General features: G+C 40.7%; 1 protein-coding gene across 3 annotated transcripts in view; it reads right to left on the bottom strand.

Annotated features, from left to right (window-relative positions):
- LOC146513212 (putative uncharacterized protein MYH16) overlaps positions 1 to 15,397 on the bottom strand; it is a 63,001-nt gene that overhangs the window by 26,212 nt on the left and 21,392 nt on the right. For all 3 annotated transcript variants that reach the window (XM_085169326.1, XM_085169325.1, XM_085169324.1), the window contains exons 3-6: positions 14,812 to 14,916; positions 12,319 to 12,405; positions 11,055 to 11,200; positions 8,766 to 8,856 (exon numbers count right to left, since the gene is read on the bottom strand). In XM_085169326.1, coding sequence (XP_085025452.1) covers positions 8,766 to 8,856; positions 11,055 to 11,200; positions 12,319 to 12,405; positions 14,812 to 14,916 — 429 coding nt within the window. The remainder of the gene's footprint in view (positions 1 to 8,765; positions 8,857 to 11,054; positions 11,201 to 12,318; positions 12,406 to 14,811; positions 14,917 to 15,397) is intronic.

Here is a 15,397-nt window from a genome sequence, read left to right as displayed (position 1 = left end):
TACCAAGATGAGTCATGCTCTTGGTTATCTACAATTTGTATCTATGTTTCAATGTCAGGAAGTGTGTCTGACATGCCGGATAGCCCAGGGCCACTCGCAGCAACAACACCTCCACTTCACTCAAGTGGTGAAAGCCACAGCGCCTAAATCTCCCCAAAAAACAAACTATAACAAACTGTAAACTATGTGTACAGACAAGAGCTGGAGAGCTCGCCTGTACTTGTGCCATCTTTGATTATAAACAACAGAATATTTTTTAAATAAAAACAACACACAGAGACATTAACTTATTCCTTTTATCATTTTTGATACGTTTAAACAGAAACACAGAAATAAAAACTCACGTGCCAGCGGAGCGCCTCTGCAGAGAGAACAGCCATCGTGAGGCAGCAGCAGCCCAACTGAATGACTGACTGAGTGCCCCACACACTGAGACACGCACGTGCGCACACACACAAACACACACACACATAGCTTCACTGTCGATCCCCTCCGGCACTTTACTGTCCACACCCCCTCATGCATGCACAGCCTCTTTTTCTCTCGCTGACAGTTCCCCACTCAAATATGTTTCTTGTTAAATTCCTCTTTTCCAGAGCCTCAAACCACCCTCAAAGTAAACATTGTGGCTCTAGTACAATTGTAAAAAACACATCATGCACCAGGAGTGTTAAGACGTCTGAGCCAGGCTACATGGGTAATTCTGTCCACTTATGTGTAGCAGGAAGAATTTAGACACTGATTTAAATAACATGAACTTGATTCTAAATGAACCCACAAAGATGTCTCTAGTCTTGAAGCAGTGAGGTGGAAACAACAGAATTAGTCGTTGCTGAGAATGGTTGCAGGGTTTGATCTCCATAATTGCTTGTGCTTACGGTTTTCTTTTTCCTCCTCTTCAATCTGAAACCATAATAATTGTCTATAAATTGCAATCAGATGTGGCCTCAGTGCAGATGTCTCCATGCTTGTGTCAGAGGGGATGGTCAGCAGTGTGGGCAGTGATATCCTGTGAGACCCCCCCAGCTGAACAACTGGGAGGCCTTCCCTGCATCTATACTGTTCGCACAACACTAGCATAATTCAGATCACGGCAATGGTGCAGGAATCTGCATGCTTTGTTGTTTTAAATGCCACCAGATGGCCACCTACAGACTCCAGACGTAAAGTTTTTGTTGCTGACAGCTTCCACGGACATCGTCCCAACTATTTTTTTTATAGGTAAAGATGTAGATGAAATTATTGGTACTAAGTATGAAGTAACACTTGTTCACCACAGGTGCTCATTTGTCTGATAAACACCTCTTAGCAATACGATGACTCTTAGTACACACAGCTTGTGTTTTTAGGGGTGAAAAACATGTTTCAAATGACACAAAAGCACATGATCCCATATTATACACAAGTCAAGCATACGTAGCTATAAGGGAGAGGGCAACAGAAAGCTTGAATAGCGTAATCTGGATACGAGACTCATCACTGCTGTGGCCCAATCTGATCTAACACCTTCAGCAAAACATCTGCTACAGACCAAACAAAAAACAAAATGAGCTTTATCTTCACAGATTGAGATAACCCTCAGATTGTGACTGAGCGTAAACTGTTTTACGACCCTAAATAAAACCGCTAAAAAGGATTCATTTGCTGTAAGAAATCAAGGCTGCAGGGCTGCTTTCTCTTTAGGCCAACTGCTTTGAATTACAGCATACTACAGAGGGAGAGGCGGCTTCATCATCGGCGACAGACAAAGCGATCTCTTTGATTCTGCAGCAGCTTGCGTGGACATATTCGTGCAACCTTTACGTCAAAGGAAAGACCTCAGTGGGTGATGTCCAGCTGGCTGGCCTGTCCACCTGCATCTTCATCAGTAGGAGGAGTTTACATATAATAGCTTCATTGTGAGAGGATGCCACAGCTACAGTAAATGCGAAAACATGTGCACCCCTCAAAGACACATGGATTGTCTTTCACTCCTCAAATTAGATACAAAGGAGCTCTTTATTTTCACTACTGACAAACTCGAGGAAACATCAGGCTCCCAGAGGCACTGGCAAAACAGAGAAGCACCACCTGAACCCATAACACTCCCTCTCTCTCTGAACTCAACGACAGACACAGACAAAACACATTATCTGCAACATGCACCAGTGACACAGATAAAAGCTCTCAGACTTGTTTGATTTTATCTGCATGCCATTGAAAGATTCAGCAGAAAAACATTAGTATATACTTCCCAGATTGGCAGAGAAAATAATGCATACAATAAATAGCTATTCTACCCTTGCTTCTGCAGTGCCTGCAATCCTAAAGATGGTGAGTTAAATTGCACCGTCTTTAGTGGCACAGCATACACTCACTGCTGTGGTGATTTTCCACTGCCTCACCAAAGATTACTCGTTAATAACTGGGATGACTTTTTCCTTTAGCTTTGTTGAAATTTGAGGTTCAGCTAGGTGGCACGTTTATGTTGCACTCTAAAGGCCGCTGTGGTTTTAGTCCATATACCGGTCACAGTCACTGAAAGCTCCATGAAACTTTGCATCTCTCCAGATGTTGAACTCTGCTGAAAGTAATACTCAATACTGAAAAATGTTGCTGTTTTTTCTAAACCCAAAGACACATAAGCCAAGCCTGTGATAAGCTGCTAACTTTATCATGCCTAGGCAATACACAGCAGCAGTGTTGGGAAGGTTACTTTTAAAATGTATTCCATTACAGAATACAGAATACATGCCCCGAAATGTATTCTGTAACGTTACTCAATGAGAGTAACGTATTCTGAATACTTTGGATTACTTAATATATTATCATGCTGTTTACAACTACATGAATGTACTATTGCTGTGATTTATTACTGTTACTGAAGGTCCGCGGCTTCGAACCGTAGTAAAGGGACCTCTGGCTAATACGGCGGGTTCTGTGTCGGCTCGTAGCCGAAAACTAGCTTTACTTTGTTGTCTGGGTCAAGTTTGCTAGCGAGAGACAGAGAGAGGCGTTGAACGGCTGCTCCAACGGAACTTATTGTTTCGGAGGAAAACACGAACACGGTGTACAGTCGAGTCTTAATAGCTTACTTACAACTGGGCTCGTCAGGCTCTCTTCTTGGCTGCGGTGGTTATTATTATATTTACATGCTTCCAGCTCCCGTTTTTGCTCGATGACAGCTCGTACTTTTCCTTTTTCTCCCTCCTCGCGCTCACAGACACATAACGTGTATGGCAGTCCATTCTCCCTGCAGCACGGACTACACTGCCTATGATGCTACATTCTTTAGAGCTATACCTGTAGCATTCTGCCTATTAGCTTAGCACAACAACAACAACAAAAAAGCGCTCTCTCACCCAGGAAGCACGCAGAGAGAGCGTCATCCTGTAACCATGGCAACCGTAACACTGCCGCCTGGAACAACAGAACGTAGCTGTCAAACAAAACCCAAACAGTCCTGACCCGCCACAATATGAAACAGGGAAGTACCGCCGTGTAATCCATTTATTTCAACAAAGTAACTGTATTCTAAATACCACCTTTTTAAACGGTAACTGTAACGGAATACAGTTACTCTTATTTTGTATTTTAAATACGTAACGGCGGTACATGTATTCCGTTACGCCCCAACACTGCACAGCAGTAATCTAGTACAAAAGATGTGATGTACACTTCATCATTTATTACACTTGTACTTCCTATAGTTGCTCAGACGGAACAATGAACGAGCTCACTCTCAACTCAACAACACTTTGAAAGTATCACTGGTTAGTGATGCTACTTTTGACCTTACATGTAAAGATTTCGAAAAGAAGTTTAAAAAACATTTCCACAATCGAACTATCCCATGCTGACTTAATAAACACAATGTGTAGCTAACCCCATTAATTACAACTTGCATTCAGGTGTTTCCCTGACGATGCACCGGTATGTCGGCTGGCGTGTTTTACTGGAATATTTAAATCCATCGATAATCTTACAAGCTGCACCTGTGTTTCTCCTGCTGTAACAAGCCCAAATGTCTGCAGTGAGAAAGATTTACTTCCAAAGAAGTTTACAGTGTGATAACTCAGCAGTCCTTTTCCTGTCATCGACAGACAAATGAGGTGCAGCACTATCTTTTTTGAGAAATACTATTTTGAAAGTTAAACGACAAATCTTGGTTTCTTGTAAAGCATCAAAACTTCCAAATGACTTTGCTGTGTCTTCATGTGCATATGCAGTGTGGATGCACTTGTGGTCGTGGATGGGATTTACGGTTTTCACTCTTTATCATCCTTTATCTCTCCCTCACGTCTGTAGTCGTGTCTCAAACAGATAGTGCCTCAGCACATCAGACACTGTCTGCCCTCCTCCCTCGACCCCTACCAGCTTCCTTAAAGAGCAAATCGGTCCAAGGCGGATGCCATCACCATCACCCTTTACAGAGCACAACGTAAAGATGCTCTTCATGGACTACAGCTCAGCATTCAACAAAATAATCCCAGACATCCTCAGCAAAAGACTGGACCACCTTCACATCCCCTCTGCCACCTGGTCATGGATCAAAGATTTCCTCGCCAACCGGTAACAATCAGTTAGACTCGGCGCCCCCGTCCCAGCTGCTGCTGGCCCTCTATTGTTCCTCAGTGGAGAGCCTCCTCTCCTACTGCCTGGGTGTTGTGGTAGGCAGGGTCACGAGTGAGAACAGGAAGGCTAGTAATTAACACTGCCCAGAAAATCATTGGCTGCCACCTCTGGAGACCATCACTAGATCCTCCTGTCTCGGGGAAATCAGGTCACATAACTCCAGACTCACAAACAGCGTCTTGAATCCATATAGCAATAACATTTTCTCACAGACTAAGTATTTTTAATTTTGATACTTCAAGTGAAATTTAGTGATAAGACACATTAAGGTGTTTTTTTTAGCATTTAATCCACTTTGCCTTGATGAGAGGTTGTAAAAACACTCTGAACCCCGAGTCACTGTCAGCTGATAGTAAATATCTGCTGGCTACTATAACAGTAATAATGCTTTGCAATTATTTACCTGGAAGTCAAAAAGTCAATGCAGGTCATAATAAACTTGACCTACCCAGTTCATTTTTGAATCCAAATATTGGATTTGAGGTATTGCATTGACCGGAATGGGAATAAGAGTAGCAAACTCAAGAATGAGGTTGAAAATAACAGAAAATATATAAAATATGGAAATATGGCATTTCATTTTATTACCCAGCTTATCATAAATGTAAGGCCACAATATCCTCAATCAAGCTGTCTGTGCTGTCTCTCCAGAGAAGCAGGAAGCTTCAGAGAAGTTTGAAATGATAAAACCAACAAAATATTGGTGATTATTAAGAGATGTCATGACCTATATGCAGCATAATGCTAGTTGAAGACACTGAATAATTCAAGTAGTGGCAACGTACAATAATCAACAATGAAGAGATTTTTCTAAAACCTGTGTCATATATATGAAGGGAACATTATGTGTGAAACATATTAAAAAGGCAGCAACTGTTTCAGACTCAAACTGAAGTAGCCAGTGCGTTCTAATCATTTCCTGACATGCTTGGAGCTTGAAGCGACTGCTCCAATCACAGAGCAGAGCCCAGCAGCTTCGCTAAAAGACAGGAATGCCTTTTTTCTGCCGTGTTGTAACCTACAGCTGGGCTCACTGTTTGTCTTTGTAAAACAACAGTTTTAACAGCTTTTAACTCCACTTAGAAGCCAGTCTACAAAAGCCACAGCCACTTCAACTAAATATTACAGTTACTATTATAAAGGTAACTAAAATACATTTTCTGTGTTGATTAGTAATGACTAACTTGATAAGCCAGCTCAGTGTTGAGCATCACGACATGCACACAGGACACGTAAAGTTCTTTATAGCTCTTTGAACATTTTCAGAAATTAAAGGCTGCAGATGAAAGGAGCATACCAGCCCTGCTGTCTGGTTGATGACTATCAAACCAATAAGGAAGGTCTCCACATGTCTTTCAGCAGTGCTGTGCGTGAGCTCAGTCAGCTACCAGTATTTTATCAGGAACGTGACATTAGTGAAAAAAGCTTTTTGCAAGAGTAAACAGATGCTTTTAAGTGTGTGAGCCACAGGTGATGGACAGTAAACAGCGCTGCAGCTACTAGCAGAAAGAGCGACAGAGTCAGTGACATTGGCGACAAATGTGGAAACATCACATTGAGCTGACACATTCAGCCTGTTCTGGGAAATAGCTAAAAAATGATTGATGATAACAAGAAATCATTACCAAAGGGTAAGGCCATGGGCCACAAAAGCCTGGTTTACATTTGTACACTTATCTGTTTGAACTGTTTTGCTTTCTAAAACATTAAGTGGTCAAACAACGACATGACTGCTTTTCTTGGTCATGTAAAACAGTTAACAATTATATAATACTATATCATAGAGTCAAGTATGACGATAATTATGTAATACTATATCATTAGGGATGGGTACCGGTATCCATAAACGGTAGTAACCAGACCGAAAAGCAACGCACATTTCGGTGCTTTATTTCTGTGCTTTTTTTTTTCCTGAGCTGTGATACACTTTAGATTCTAGCCAATCATTTTACGTTTCCGAGGATAGTAGGCGGGTCCCGGTACGTACGTACTTTTAGAGCAGAGCTACAGATTAAAAATGCCCAAGGCGAAGTGGTCAAAAGTCTGGCTGTACTTCACAGCAAAATATGCAAACTCAGCAGCTGCAACAAGTGCTTTAAGCTGATACTGTGATACTGTCAAAGGAGGTAACACCTCAAATCTGATGAAACACCTGGCAACGCATAGCGTTTTTTTTAAAAGCCGAGAAATGCGCCGTATTTGATAGCTTGCTGCGAGACCTCACACCGAGCACATCTACTGCAGGTGTGGTGCCTGTTATCAGACCCGGAGTTAGCAACATCCGCAAAAAACCCGAAGAGTAGAGTCCTGGCCCCTAGCCCTGCCTGTGTAGCAGAAATGATGAGGATGATGATGCAGCAGCAGCCGTTCTTCTCTGCGTGAGTAGCTTAATGTTGTTCGTGTGTAATTTACGTTGAGTAGACTAACCACGTTATTACATTAATGCATGTAAGGTGAGCTAGCAAACATCATCATAGCTACATGCGGCTGTCTTCTTGTTTGATGGCAGATACTCCCTTCACCCTGGCCAAAAAGGCTAAAATGACCAAAGAAAAAGTGGAAAACAGCTAAACATGAGAGGTTTTTGGACAAAGTTTGTGTTTTTTCCATTGTTTAAGCACTGCTTCCAGCCAAGAGTGATACCATATATGCCCTATAGCTGCAGAAAAGGCTAACCTTGTTATCTTTTTACAAAAAACCAGCTGAACATGAGAGGTTTTTGGACCAATTTTGTGTTCTCCATTCTTTAAGCACCGTTTAAGCACCGGCACCGTTTCAAAAGTACCGGTTTGGCACCGGTATCGGATAAAACCTAAACGATACCCATCCCTATATATCATAGAGTCAAGTATGACGATAACTTGGTTTATTTGAATCTGAGTGAACTAAACTGTGAGCACGCAGAGAATGAGGTCAAAGCAGAACTGCATTTTTGCTAATGAACACTTGAGACTCAAAAATGAGTCCAACTAGACTCCCATTTTAAAATGCTCAACCTTATAACATTGAAAAGCATATTTACATTTCTATGGATAACTACCACTTTATATCTGGATCAGGTGACCCTGAATCCTCCCTGAGTTATGCTGCAATAGGCATAGGCTGCTGGGGGATTCCCATGATGCATTGAGTGTTTCTTCTTCAGTCACCTTTCTCACTCACTATGTGTTAATAGACCTCTCTGAATTGAATCATACCGGGCCCCGCAGGTGACATGGGAGAAAAAAAACAAACAAACTCGGGATCTCGCAAAACTTTTGCGAGATCCCGAGTTTGTTTGTTTTAGCCGCAGTCTTCGGAGGCTGCCAGCTCGAAGCCGACCGGGACGTCGAGGCACAATGTGCCGGGAAAGCGGTGTTCCTCCCGGCTGTAGTAGGTCTCGACCTCCCGTTAGCTTCGAGCTAGTGGGTGTCAGATCTCCGAAAATGTCGGAGCACTTTTGCAAATATGTGATGTCTTGTAAACCGAGCAGGTATCTGACGTTTACACAACTACAATCACGCCTGAAAATATCTTAAAAGTGTATCTTGTGACCCAGAAAGAGTAATATTACAACTAAGTAGCTGCCGCCATTGTTGGAATTCAACTTTTGCGAGATCTCGCAAAAGTTTTGCGAGAACCCGAGTTTGTTTTGCAAGATCTCGCAAAACTTTTGCGAGATCTCGCAAAAGTCTGTCTTAATTTTTTTTCTCCCATGTCCCCTGCGGGGCTCCGTAGAATCTTACTTGTTATTAATCTCTGTCTCTCTTCCACAGCATGTCTTTATCCTGTCTTCCTTCTCTCACCCCAACAGGTCGCAGCAGATGGCCCCGCCCCTCCCTGAGCCTGGTTCTGCCAGATGTTTCTTCCTGTTAAAAGGGAGTTTTTCCTTCCCACTGTTGCCAAAGTGCTTGCTCATAGGGGGTCATATGATTGTTGGGTTTTTCTCTCTATGTATTATTGTAGAGTCTACCTTACATTATAAAGCGCCTTGAGGCGACTTTTGTTGTGATTTGGCGCTATATAAATATAAATAAAATTGAAGTGAAATTTAATATCCCCTGTTTGGGTGTGTGATTTCTTTTTTCTTTCTGCTAGGTCTCACCATGCGATTGTTAAACAAGACTGCTAGTGTTAAATGACAGAAGACAAACAACAAACTGCAAACTTACCTGTAGCTCCTTGGTCTTCCTCTGCAGTCCAAAGTTAAGTGCCTCCTCTTCTTCTAGTTTGGAGCTGGTACTGCTGATCTCCAGCTCCTTCCTTTAATGAGAAAAGGAATATATAATTGAAATTAATGAGCATACAGGAAGTTTTTTGCTCAGAAAACACAAAAACTGTTTCCCCAAAACCCTACAGTTTCTCTTGCATTTAAAAACCCCCGGACTAGCTAATATAGGCAGCATCATGGTACCACGTGATTTTGGGGCTGGACATCTAAAACTGAACTACTGATAAATATAAACATTACACACATTACGACAATGTTCTTTAATGTGTTTCACATGGCACAAAAAAATAGTGCTTTAAAAGCAGAGCAATGATCAACAGCAAATACAAAGGAGCATCAGTCACATGAAAAGGTTGCTCCATCTGACCTTCTGGTCACATTTGTGAGGCGTGCACGTGAGGCTCTGTATATGTATGTGCTTTGACAACATCGCAACACCATGTCTGTGACGCTTCACTGGACTAAAGACTGTGTTATACTGAGTGGCAGATTTAATATCCTCTGACAATAAGTACTGTTTGAATACCATAGTATCTTAGCAACAAGTGAGTCACTCACTTTGTTAATGTTCAAGAAGGTCACGCAACAATTAGTGCCAAAGAGAACAAGTTTTAACTTTGTTACGGAGACTATATTGTAGGTGCGCACTGTACTTTTGTTTTCTGACAGGAGGCTTTTGCCTTCAGTAGATTGTTGCTGCAGGGTAGGGTACAGTCTGTTTTTATATCACTGGGCAGATAACAACATGCTGGGACCTTAGTGAATCCCTAGAGGTACATACACCTTAAAAGAGATGCAAAAGGACTATGGAGCAGATACAATGTAGTCTCATAGAGTCCAAGCTCTGCTGCCTCAGGATATAAGCTGCACACAAGAGGGAGAAATTTTCCAAAGTCCATCAGGCTCTCTTCCCTTGGGATAGTAGATCAGATCAGATTAGGTTCCAGTTCAGTGGACTATTAAAAGACAACAGTAGATAAGACTTGTTGTCACTTGCATATAGTCTAAATGGGGGGAAAAAATTCACCCCGTGTTTTCTGACTTAGATAGGCTGATATAAATGTTTTAGAGATGGGTTTACCACCCATCATGATGGCTGTGATAAATGCACAGTTTGTGAAAATGTTTATGTTAATAATGGTGCCCTGTTTATGTCCTTTCTTTAACCACCTTTTGACTGATTTAACCTTATAGACAGTCTCAAAGAATAAAATATCTGTTGTACTGACTTTAATAGGCTGGAGCTTTAAAATTGCAAATGCTATAAATTACTTTTGGAAAACTAATGTTTTCCAAGAGAGTCTCCAGGCTTCTCAAGTTAGAAATTTGACCTGAAATACTACCTGTGTGTCTTCTTCTTTGAACAAATATGCTTTATTGTATAGCTCAAAAAATTCTGAATGACTATTATCCCCCCACCCACAGGACAGACACACAATGTTTAGCCACTGCGACCATGAGGTAGTGATGCCACAAACTACAAATAGGATCAAACTGGAAATAACAACAATATCCTGTATAATTTTCAACCACAGTATTATAGTACAAGAAACCTTCAGCCATTAGGCACACTGCAAACTTTTTAATATTTTGGTACCGATACAGTAAACAGAAAATCTCACAGAGCATTACAAATATGCTAACATTAGCTAATTAGCATAAATTAAGAACTCTGATTCAAAATCTTTTGATGATGGTGACCCCAAATAAAATTATAGGTCCTGGTGAAATTGTGGACATCTGTACCATATTTTCTTAAGTAATACAACAGTTAAACATATCAGTCTCACTTTGGTTTTTAAGAAAACTGTTAATTATTTGGATTTTTCATTGTCTAAATGTCTATGTTAATCAATTTTAATATAAAAGCCAACATTTTGACCCTCTGGTAATGCTAGCAATGAAGCAAGGGCATCAACAAGGACGTTTGGATTTATCTTCTGGGAATCAACAGAGTCTTTACAGACAGTCTACTCAGTAATTAGCAGGATGATTCAGCAGACCCCTGAGATGCAAGCCTCAGTGTTACACTAGAAAAAAAGTCGGAAGATCATTGAAGATCTCTGTGAAACTATGAAAATCTCTGCAAAATTTCCCAACAGAATTTAACAGAATGTAGCTTTAGCCTCAAATTGTTGGTGTCAGGAGCAAATAGTACTTTGGCTGACTGGCTTTTTTCCCATCTACTCTGAAAAGTTCGCTATAAGCATGCAGCGCGTCTTTGACTGACCTTTTAATGAGGTCTTCCAGACCATTCCTCATCTTCTCCATCTCTCCCAGACTGTCCTGCGAAGATCTGCTGTCCCCCTCCAGCCTCCTCCTGCTCTTCTCTAGCTCAGCACGCTGATGGCGCTCCTGTTCCAGCTGGTACTCCAACTGAGCACGAGGAAAGTTACAGGACGGATTCAATAATAGGGTTTAACAATATTTTTTGACTGTAATTGCAAATAGTGAAATGCTTTGTGCCACTTTTTAATATGTTTTATAATCACCATTTATTATATTTGACAATTTTTATGTGTGAAATTACATGTTTCAGTGTTTCCCTATTTTTGCCAAGCTGTATTGGCTAACAGGGTAACAATTAAGTTAAATAACCACGAGTTTCCATTCCTCACTTTACTGTTGAATAGTTCATAAGCTTTTAATGTGTACAACATGTGTGTTTCTGTTGGATGCAAATGTTACACCAGTGTAATGTCACTGACCTTATATTTAAAATAAGTTATCATGGAGTCTATAGTTAAAGCTCTAGTCTAGGTAGTCTCATAAAATCAGAGATTGTTTTATCAGTTATTAATATATTATAGATTTTATAAAATAACACTACGTGACTTCTGTTGATACATTTGGATGGGAAGGTCTGAATGTGTCACAAACAACAGGAAAGGATGGGTTCATCCTGCTTTGTATCAACAGTTCAGGTTGGTGGTTGTCGTGTATATTTTCTTTGCACACTTTGATCTCCTGAGTTCCTGAGTAATCGGCGGCAGATTTGCATCATGGATGTTCAGCTGACCAATCTGCAGCAACCATGTGCCACGAACCATGAGAGCAATTTTGAAGGTAAAAAAAAAAGGCTTAAACGCAGTGCTAGCAACGCTTACCTAACACACTTTCCAGTGAGTTTATAGTTTTCCATCTAACACAAATGACAGACGTCCAAAATTATAGACTAGCTGTTGGAATTTTAGCAGTTTAAAAGCCAACGTGGTTGGCCAGGCCTTCATCCTGCAGTAAGACAATGACTCAACACATTCAAAGACATTAACCAGCTTTACATCATGGAAGAGCACCCTACAGCCTACAATTACACCCAGGTGAGCACGTTTGGGAGGAATTAGATGGAACAGTCCTGCATTTTAATTTGAAAGCGCACTGAACTATAACACATTGCAAATTTCAGAAATTACAGAATAAATATTGAAAAAAAAAACATTTGTGTAGTGCATATGGTATCAACTATATGTTCAATTTGAAAAATATGTACATACATCTTCAGTGTGCATCTGCAACTTGGTTTTCTCTTTGGTCAGCAGGTTGACTTTCTCCTCTTCACTCTGCAGGTCCTCAATGGCCTGCTGTTGAGGGCGATAAAAGATGTCTCAGCCTGGACTGCACATGTGTCCTTAAATGTCTGTCTCACGTCCATCTGTCTGCCATATTTGTACTTTGGAAAGATATGATTTATTTGTTTGCTTAACCATGAAAATGTCAGAAGTCATCTTCAGTTTGATCTGATAGATGAGATGTTTTTTATCTGTCTTTTCATCAACAGGGAGCAAAAGCAGCGAAGCATCAAACAGGAAGACTAAACTCACTCAAACAGCAGTGCGTGCACTTTGTGTTCAATTTTTTCCCACAGGCATCTCCTTGTATTCCAGGCCAAATCCATAATCTGAGACATGTTCAGCAAACAGTAGGAACATAATGAGGACTAATGCTAAATTGTCCACATGGATTACACAATGAAGAAGACTGCTACTACTGGTTGAACCATCTGGGAGGAATTAGCAAACAGGGCCTCTTATAGCTGTCATAAGGAAGATGAGGTTGTTGAGGGCTGTGAATTCTTCAGATCTCTCTCTTTTTTTCTAGGAGACTGGTCTGTGTCTGGTGAAGAGCACATTTATCACGAGTGCCACTTCTGTCCACAGGCCATATGGTTCCACTTTCCTAAACTCATGTTTTATTCTGAGTCAAACAGCAAGTGGAGCGTCCCTGTATGCTTTTGGGAACGGAAGAGTTAAATTTACAATTTCCAATAAAATGGAAACAGATATTTTTTAAAGTGTGCACATGCATACTTTGAGATTAGAACATTTGCTTCAAGTGCAAAAGATAATCTATTCATGTACAAATTTATGGGACTGTTATAGGGAATGGGCTGAAAAAAGGAGCAAAACCTTCAGTTCCTGTAATGGCCACTTGAGGCTGGCTGTAAAAGTGAATCACCTCCATTGATTTCCAACAAGTCATAAGAATAACATGTTTACAGCCTAGTACAAATAATATTTTTAATCTCTAATAAAATAGCTCCACGGTTAATGAAATCTGTTTGCATTTTGTTAAGACTTAAAATCTGGGGCGTGGCTGCCTGGATTAATATTAACCAACTGCTGTTGGCTAGGCTTGATTTCCACTAGTGAACTAGAATCTGTGGGCATGAATTGGATTGGTTAAAAATGTTTGTCCTGTTGGTACATCTTTTAATATTTTAACGTAATTAACTGACAAATAATATTGCTTGCTGTGTAGTACGGTCCACCCACAAAATTTGCTCTCTAATTTGGTGGGAAATTCTTGGATTTTATCGGTCTGTGACTTATTTAGAAATCTATGTCTGTGTGGTTGTACACGTAAAGATTACAGATGCAAGTCAGAACCTCCTGTGCAGGTGACTCACGTATATGACCAAGATTGAAGAACACTGCTGTACTTCTTGTGTGTGCTTCTGTTGATGTTAATTTACGTGGTAATTTATTGTGTGTTACCAATACTCAGGTATTCTGGGATATCTGGGATAATTACTGAGTATATGATGGAGATAAAATGGAAAATATCACAAGTTTGTTATATGACAGAATCATAATATGACTAAGAGGAATGTTTGGTTGGCAGGAAGATTTTCATTAATGGTGAAAATTAAAATATCCTATATCATACTACCTTCTGACTACCCTAACCACTTTCTGAACACAAGAGGTGTTGAGTCGTCATTTTCAGTGATCTAAGCTGCAGACAATGCTTTTTCTAAAATAAGGGAACACATAATCAGAGTTCGTAAATGTGGAAATAACTGCCCTGACACCAACAGCGTTTGCAGTTGCACACGTTTTTATTTGCTCTGTGTTTTTCACTGGTCAACTTTTCAGCTGCCCTGCTTGTAGCACACACACTTCCCACCTCATGTCCCAGCACATCTTTTATTGGGGATCCATGACAAGATGATGGAGCTCAGGTGTGTGTCAGCCTCCCCTGCAACCGCACCCTGAACCCGCTGCTCCACCCTCCCCTGCAGCTGAGCCACTAACCAAATGCCGCCAAAGTAAACAAAAGTGAATGTAAACATGTCTTCTAGGGCAATAAGAAACCTTCATAGGGCACCTTTAATCTCTCATATAACTCAGTGGGTGAAAACAGTTGCATAGTGCAAACCCTAACCATGTTGCTTTCGAGGAGTTTATCAGTTTTGGGAAACTAACAGTGTTGCAACGGGTTAAGGTATCCATCATTAACCATAAAGTCCTCTAAAAATGAACAAAATAAACCTTGTCTCTGCTTGGCTGTGATTTCCAATCTATGTTATAAATGAAAGGAGTGGATTTGGAGAGATATTAGGCATGAGGGCATTTATGAGGCCAAAAAAAGAAAAGCAGTTTACTTGCATTATGGAAAATGTAAACTCTAGTTTTATGGAGCTTAGCTATTAATAGACATTAGCCCAGGTGTGTATGTATATCAGTATCATACACTTAACAGCATACCTGGCTGAGCTCCACCAGATGTTCCTTTTCCTTCTGCAGCTTCTGCACCACCTCGTCCCTCTGAAAAAGCTGCTCTGACAGCGTCCTTACCTCACTGTGTGACAGCTATGAAAACAGACACAGGTTGTAACTTAACAGCAATTTTTAACATCTGCCACTTTGTACATCAGATAATATTTTATTCATTCAAAAAAATGACCAAGCTAAACTATCTATACATAGATTTTGTTCTTATCTAACTCCGCTAAAACCCCTCCCTCTGTAGCTACCGCTGTTTGCTTGGGAACCATGATTGCTGGTGAATACAGCAGTTTGAGTCTGTAGCCTGTGACTGCAGCCACACCATAAAACAATTGTCTCCTCCTTTCATGACAGAAACAGATGTCATGATTCTTCTTTCTAATAGACATCAAAGCTTTGTCTTCTCTTAGAGAGAAAGGTGAGAGTTAAAAATGTGCAAAACAAGACGAGGCAGCAGACTGAGGTACGTGGACACTAACATGTTTTTCAACAAATTTCAGAGTGAACAGGTGAGTCAAAACTTCCTACTCACATCTTGTCCAGCTAAAAGAATATTGTGGCATCA

The sequence above is a fragment of the Neolamprologus multifasciatus genome, chromosome 8, assembly GCF_963576455.1.
Source record: "Neolamprologus multifasciatus chromosome 8, fNeoMul1.2, whole genome shotgun sequence".
Taxonomy (NCBI): Eukaryota; Metazoa; Chordata; class Actinopteri; order Cichliformes; family Cichlidae; genus Neolamprologus; species Neolamprologus multifasciatus.
This window is presented reverse-complemented; position numbering and strand designations above follow the sequence as displayed.